At 44.3% G+C, this 8,109-nt stretch overlaps 1 protein-coding gene across 1 annotated transcript in view; it reads left to right on the top strand.

The window, feature by feature from the left end:
• Positions 1–8,109, top strand: part of NBEA (neurobeachin) — a gene marked incomplete at its 5' end in the record, with an annotated part of 985,874 nt that overhangs the window by 326,548 nt on the left and 651,217 nt on the right. Inside the window, one exon of the mRNA XM_042782600.1 lies at positions 1,402–1,494. Within this exon, the coding sequence (XP_042638534.1) occupies positions 1,402–1,494 (93 nt within the window). The remainder of the gene's footprint in view (positions 1–1,401; positions 1,495–8,109) is intronic.

Below are 8,109 nucleotides of genomic sequence, written 5' to 3'. Positions count from 1 at the left end.
GCAGTTCCACTCTGTCCTCTAGGGGCGCTGTGGGTCAGAATCCTCTGTGAGTAGATGGCGGTGGGTTTGGGGTGTAACTTTCCTATCTATAGTTTTTTCCCTTAGTGGTCTTAGTCTCTGGGAGTTCTGACAGGATTTCCGTGGCAGCACACACACTGGGGCACTCGGGGCCCTGAGAACAGTCCCCGTCTACGGAGAGTAACCGCTCTTGAGCGTATTTGTTCCCATGGTCTGCTTTTCAGTGGGTTAAACTGAAATCATGATGCAACGTCAACAATGTCTTTTTTCTTTTTAATAACGTAGACTAAGATCGAAGTAAAATGGATGACATTATTTTCAAGTTGATTTGCCCCCTCTGTAAATGTCACTCAAGTGGTATGAAAATGACAGCTGCTTTTCTGCGGCCTTGCTGAGATCACCTTCAAGATGTACCTTGACATTTTTTTTAATCACTACACGAAATCACATCCTGGTTACACAGAGTTGCCATTGCTGCCATGGAAGGAACGCTTTAGAATTTTAGATTTAGCGTTAGGTTAATACAGTGTCATTGATCCCCTCTACCATATGGACAAATACTGACTCAAAAAAAAAAAAAAAAGGGAAAAGGAGAAGTGTGAGAAAATTTTTGAAGTATCTATAAATATTCTGATGAATATGTCCTTGGTCTAAGAGTGTCTGATGGGACTGTATAGGCTGGCTTGTATGTTATTAGAGGCTCCTTGGTCCATATAACAGAATGTCTGTCCGACTTGTTTAGGTTAAAAACAGCATAAGGTGTTTGATATTAAAACCTCCTGGGGTGGGTACTAGGACCTGGAGAAGGAGCAGGACACAACTCGGCTTCCTCTGTTCCTTTCTGCGAGGCTGCTTCCTTGCTCCTCACGTGGACTAACCTTTCAGCCTTTCTGAGCAGAAACAGAACGTGGCTGTCCTGCTTCTTGTTTTAAATCATGTCCTAGTCCAAGAGTCGAGCAAAGACCAGATACAGCTCCTTAGACCCCATTCCAGACTCTCACAGAAGAGAAGCCATCAGGCAGAGGGCTCCGCGTGCTTGTGATTGCTGTGCCAGGGCACCAGGTGCGGGTGCTGGGGTGGTGCGTGGCACACAGACGGGCCGAGCACGCGTATTGTGAGGTGGAAATGGTGCCGCCTTCTGGGAGGCAAGCCAGGCTAACAACTCGTGGCATTGCCTATTAGGACACGTACGAGAAGGCCAAATTTAAAGAAAAATCAAGAAAACATGCTCATTTTCAGTTTCTACAAAGAATTGTAAGTATTCAGTACATTAGTTGTTCTATGTATCTATAGTTCCTTTGTAAAGCATACACTGTTCAGGCTTTTAATTTTATTAAGTGCTTAAAAGATTAAAAAGATTATATAATTTATTTTTTATTTTAGGGTGATCTACAAATTATTGGCTTCTAAAAGTGAAAGTATTTGGGTTCAAGCTCTGAAGGTTCTGGGATACTTTCTGAAGCATTTAGGTCACAAGTAAGTTATTATTTTTCATAATGAATTGTAGAAATATCTCTTGCAAATGTGTTTTTCTCAGTATCGGAGCTAATGTACCATGAAATGTGACCAGAATAAGCTGACAAGGGCAAAGAATAGCTTCCTGTGGTCAACGTTGTGATGCATCTAGACCAGTGTTTGAGAGGTGGCTTATGGGACACATCGTAGTCATCGTGATGCTATCCATCTCTGTGTGCTCCTGACAAGGAACTAGTGTTCCCTTTAAAGATGGAATGAGGTGTTTTCTAAGAATAAAGTAAAGCCCCCACAGATAAGGATTGCCAAGCACCCTACTCTGACCCAGGAACAGTTGTGTGTTGAATTCTCTAGAGCACATCTCTGCTCATACCGTGAGTCAGCATTTTATTTTCTGTGCTTTTTTTTTTTTTTGTAATGAGGCTGGCAGATTTCTTCTGTGATTTGAAGATCTTGGAATACTCTTGTCTTTCACAAAGTCAAGAACTTAGATAGTTCTTCCGGATACTCTTTTCAGTCAACAACTGCAGGGATCGTGATGAAATTCATAGTATGTTGTCAATTGTGTGCATACCCTTTATAACCCATATCTTACAATAGAAGCCAAGGAAGGAGTGCTGTTATTGGACTGTGCTCCCGAGGGTTTTTTTTTTTAAAGAATGTCACTGTTGCTAGTTCTTTTTTGGTGATTAGTTAATCAGAGAGCTTATTGATGACATTGATGAAAATACACACAGGGCAGACAAGAGCTCTCCAACACAGCCGACAGTCTAGAAGATTAGATATGATCTGCATTTTGTTACCAAATCAGTAGGCAAATAAGAGAGAAAAGAGGCATGGACGTTCAAAGGAAGGGAATGGTTCAACCCACACAGAACTGAAAATGGGAATTGCTTCTCCATGAAGTACTGTAAGTATCCAGGGTGTAGAATGCTCAGAGTGGAGAAGGATGTCTAAGTTTATTATTAAGAGATAAGCATCACTCCTCGGAAGGAAGGTTGGGCAATCTACTTCTGTAGTGATACCGCCTCAGAAACCCAAGGAGGGGTCGCTATGAGTTGGGGCCGACTCGATAGCACATAACAACAGCAACAAAGCATCACTTATTTACCTTATTTAGAAGAAATTTAAATGACTTATTTAAAGAAATAACAGCCCTAGAGGCAGCCTCTTAAAAAGTATCAAGAAAAACACATTAGAAGGAACAGAAAAACATGGAAAAGTAGAAATAATGCAAAATTAAAAATAAGCAGGCAATTTCCTTTGTAAATGTGCTGGTGGAAGTCTTTCTACTTCTTCTCTTGTAAAATTCATAAATAAAGCTACAAGGAATATAAAATAAAGTCTCTCACAAACATAGTTAGCAAGATAGTTACAATCCATGAAGTTCAAAATATGAGTAAGAGCTTCTTCAAGCTGCTGAGACTGGCTGAAAGCTGAGGAGGATGAAGGGAAGAGAGGACCCAGAAAACCGATGAGCGGGTCCGATGACGGGATGTCACGGAGGGCGGTGAAGGTGCCTTTCTGGAGAGGAAAGGCTCCCCCTCGGTTGTAAAAGCAGATGATTCCTCTGAAGTCGTAGATACAAAGGCCATGTGGCAGGCGAGGAATCCTTTGGCATTGTGTTGGTTTCAGAGAACCAGTTGATGCCTAACAATGAAGTGTGCAGGTGAGCCCTGTTTGAGGGGGAAAGAGTAGTGCTTGGTATGGCTGCATGTGGATCCCCCAGACCACCTGGTAGAGTGGTCAGCACTGGCATGAAAGAGTTCCTCATAGGCAGAAATGTGGTACGAGCCCTGGGTGCAGGGAGGTCAACAGTGTGGGCTGGTACTCCGTGTCTCAGTGCGGCAGGAAAACACCAAGCATTAGCACTGGAATACAGAACCAGGGCAGGAAGCGGCCCTCAGCCAAACAGCCCGCCAGGCACCAGCTAGCTCTCTCCCCCCAACCCCCATTGCATGGGAGAACTGGCTCAGTGCCACTGGCCTGATGGTGCCCCAGCGCTGGCCCTACCGTGGGCAGGAATGCCGTGCCCCGCGCTGCTGCCTGCAGTGAGAGATGGACCGGGCGCACACATGGTGGGAAACAGTGCCGGGCCGAAGCCGGGTCTCCAAGCAGAAGAACAGACTGATGCCCAGCTACAATTACTGAACAATTTCATCCTTTGTCTCTGAAGCCAAAGACTCATCTCCTGGGCATAGTGTCAGGAGAAGTCCCATCACTGCTCCTTCCAGGGCATCAGCCTCACACCTGACAGCTGACCCAGGATGCAGTGCAGACCCCAGTGCAACCCACGAACAGTGGGCCTGACAGAGAGGCGATGCTAGCGAACAGTGCAGGCGGGGACATCTGGGCAGACAGACTGGGGGCAGTGCGCCTAGTCCTGTGTAGACGGGGGGGCCTGTGAGTCCTGGCCTGGTGAGAGAAGCAGTGAGGACGGGTCCATCAGCAGCTGCTGACATTTACACGAGGGGCTCTGAGGCTGGGGCTGAGGCTCTCAGCGTTCCTGAGAGAGGAGTCCTGGGAGCATCCGTGCCCACTGCCGTGTCGGGGTGGAGGGTCTAGATCAGCATTGTATGGCTGGCCCTTGTGGGGGGTGGCTTGTGGTGAGCAACTGTGGGCAGCTGGTAACCCCAGGAGGGAGGCAGGCCCTGGAGGGGCAGAGCTGACATCTCTCAGAGGATCTGACACCAGAGAAACATGGCCAACGCCTCCAGTGGTTGCTGCTGCTATGGGGACAGAGTTACGTGCCGTAGTGGCCAAGTCACTCCCCTGTGTGGGAAAACTAGAGGTGATGCAGCGAGAGTGGGTGCCTCTGGGCAGGGAGGCAGCAGCGCAGAAGAACGCCGCGTGCAGCAGAGGAGGTGCTGGGGTGCAGCCGGAGAAGCGCAGCCCACGGCAGCACCGGCAGCAACCGTAACGACGACGAGAGGAGGACGGGCAGTCCACAGAGCGGGGAAGGAGCGGCCCGTCCGACATCAGGGCAAATGGTACTGACAGTGTCTTAATGCCCCAAAGATAACTCGCAGGGGATGAAGGGACAGGAAAGGTGGCTCGTGGAAATGAAGAGAATAAGGGGGTAGAAGAGTTGGCTATTGGAATCAGAAAGTAAAGACTTCAACGCATTAGAATTGAGCATGCACAAAGAGAGAAAAGAACATGGGAAAGGATTGAAGGGACATCAGGAGAACAGTACAAAGAAAAACCAAGAAAACAAAATTAAACAAAAAATATATATATTTTTTTAAATTACGAATGCTGGGGCTTAGTAGTAAAATAATACAAAAGAACACCACCATGGATGGACTCAGAAGTAGAATTGAAATGGCAGAAGAGAGTGAGTGAACTTGAAGATAGGACCTCCGAATTTGCTCAATCTGAAGAACTAATGTTGTTGTTGTTGTTATTTGTCATCGAGTCGGCCCCGACTCATAGTGACCCCTCCTTGGGTTTCTGAGGCAGTATCACTTCGGAAGTAGGAATGCCCAACCTTCCTTCTGAGGAGTGGCTGGTGGGTTTGACCACGAGCCTTCTGGTTAGCAGTCAAGTACCTTAGGCACTATGCTACCAGAGCTCCTAGGATAAAGGAATGCGGGAAAGTGGACAAAGCCTGAGTGATCAGCAGACACCATTGAGAGGAATATTGTGCATTATGGGAGTTCCAGACAGGGAAAAATCTAGAAAGAAATTTTGTAGAAGTCATGGCCGAACACTTCCCAAATATCGTGAAAGACTGGAAATTTCACATTCAGGAAGCTCATTGAACCACGTGTAGGATAAATCCTTAAAGGAAACACACTGAGGTGTATCATAAACTCTGGAGAACCAAGGACAAAGGAGAATTTTGAGGATGGCACAAGAGGAGGGAAGTGTCACATACAAGGGGCCTTCAGAAAGGTCAAGTGCCAGTTTTTCTTCAGAAAGTGTGCAGCAAGAAGGCAGTGGGATAGCATATTTAAAGTGATAAAAGACAACTTTCAGCCAAGACTAATCTACCTGGCCAAGCTGTCAATCAAAAGTGAGGACGAGAGCAGCTATGGAGGTTGCTAATGTACAGCTGACAACCTCACGGAGGTTCAGGGTCGTGATTTCACGGGACATCTCAGTTAATTGGCCTAATAACGTGTTTAGTGCTTCTGTTCTACCTTGTAGGTTGTTACATAAGGCCTGGGTTCTTAAAAGCTTCTAAGCAGCCACCTCAGTCACAACAATTGGTCTCTGTTCACACGAGCCACAGAGCAGGAAGGGAAGTCAGGAATAGGAGGAGGATATGAAATATGTGGCTGTTGTGTCCATAAACAGCTGCCTCCTGGGCCATGAGACCAGAGGAACAGAATGATACCCAGCTACTATTACTGAACAGTTTGATCAAGATTCTATAGAAGAATCCTGATTGAAAGGGAAAAATACAGAAGAGAATTTCAAATTCTCATGGAATCTAGACTTTCTGGAGCCATGGAGGCTGAATGAACCCCGGAACTATTGCCCTGAGATAATTTTTAAACCTTAATCCAAAAATATCCACAGAAGTCTTAAAACCAAACAATAGTTTTGCTTAAGTAGTACAGAATATTTTCTTTGAGTGTTTATACTCTTTTGAGAACTATTTACATGGGATCGGATTGACAACAGCAACTTGGAAAATTAGATGGGAACCTTATGGGTGGTCCTTCCATACTCATGGGGGAGAAACCACTCAGAAGGAAGATGAGTGGTCACACAGTTCAAAGGATCTACTCCCTGTCACTGCCTTGTACATGTAGAAACTGTTGAATTGGTGTATATTTTGCTGTGTACATTCTCAACAACAACAACACATAAATAAAATTTTTTAAAAATGTGTAAAGATTAAATTAAGACATTACACGAAAAACAAAGACTAAGGAAATTTGTTACTACCAGACTGGCTGTATAAGAAATACTGGCGGGAGTCCTCCAGAAGGAAAATAACAAAACTAGACAGTAACCTAAAGTGATGCATCCAAGAGGGGGATGCCATTAAAAGGAAGGTTTTCACAGTATGAAAATAAGATTTAAGATACTTTTATTTGGTAAATACAATGGTGAAGTCCTTTATGCTTTAATGTGACAAAATTACAGAAATAAGGGAAAGATAAGGGCTATTTGTACATAATAATAAAATAAATTTAAAAGGGAAGCCAAGATACAAAGACATAATTAATGAACACACCTAAGCAAACATGGAGGGCGATTGGTATAGATAGAATATTTTTGTATATTAATGAAACTAAGTTGGTATCAATATATAACAGATTGTTTTAAACATAATATTAAACATAATCCTTATGGAAACCACAAGGAAAGTAAACTTAAAAATTGTATACAAAGGTAAAGAAGGGGAAAAATAAAGAAGTGAAACGAAATGGCTAAGCAGTTGTGAAAAATTATAACAGATGAAAGAAATTCTGTCCATGAAAGGAAGTCAGCACTGCAGGAAAAGTGGATCAAAGAACCTGTAAATCTTGTGAAAACGCGTGTAACAAAATGGCAGAAGTGTAGCCTTCAGTGGCGTTCTAATCACCGTGAACATCAGTGGATTAAAAGCGCCAGTCAAGAGACAGAGAGTGCCAGACTGGATAAAAAAACATGAGCCGTCAGTATGTTGTCTACAAGACACACACTTTAGACACAAAGACAAAAAAGGGTTAAAAGTTTAAGGGATAGAAAAAAATACTCTGTACAAATTGTGATAAAAAGAGAGCAGGTTTGTCAGTTTTAATATTAGACAAACTAGACATTAGGTCAAAATCTATTATTAGATACAAAGGGGGCACTATATAATGGTTAAAAGGATCCATTTACTAAGGTGATGTAACAGTTACAAATATTTATGCACATATGCCCCAGTGGGAAACACAACAATCGTTTTGGGAGCTCTGATAGCATAGTGGCTAAGACACTTGCCTGCTAACCAGACGGCTGGCGGTTCAAACCCACCAGCCACTCCTCGGAAGGAAGGTTGGGCAATCCTACTTCCGTAGTGATACCGCCTTGGAAACCCAAGGAGGGGTCGCTATGAGTCGGGGCCGACTCGACGGCACATAACAACAACAACAACTGTCAGAGCCTCCAGACTTACAAGACAAACTCTGATAGCACTGAGGAGATAACAGGTCTGCAGTGATATCCGGAGGGAAGGCTGGGCAATATGGCTCCACAGAGATACGTCTGGAGAAGAGCTGCCTCGCCAAAGTCAGTCGGCTTCAATGGTGTGGACGCAGTAAAGCTTCTGGGACCTCCATTTGCGGATGGGGCATGACTCAGGTGGGAAGAGACGGCAGCCAACATGGGTTTATCACCAGAGCATGGAATGTGCAGAGTATGAGTGTAGGGAACTGGAGGTTGTTAAAAATGAAGAATGAAGAAAGATTGATATTTTACGCATTAGTGAGCTGAAATGGACTGGTACTGGCCGTTTAAAATCAGCCAGTCACATGATCTACCATGCTGGGAGAGACAAATGGAAGAGAAATGGCACTGCATTGAAAAGAACATCTCAAGATCTATCCTAAAGTACAATGCTGTCAGTGATAGGAAAATATCCGTATGCCTACAGGAAGACCAGTTAATACTACTGTTATTTAAATTTATGCTCCA

Source organism: Orycteropus afer, unplaced genomic scaffold, assembly GCF_000298275.1.
Source record: "Orycteropus afer afer isolate SDZICR_OR568_19922 unplaced genomic scaffold, OryAfe1.0 scaffold00384, whole genome shotgun sequence".
Taxonomy (NCBI): Eukaryota; Metazoa; Chordata; class Mammalia; order Tubulidentata; family Orycteropodidae; genus Orycteropus; species Orycteropus afer.
This window is presented reverse-complemented; position numbering and strand designations above follow the sequence as displayed.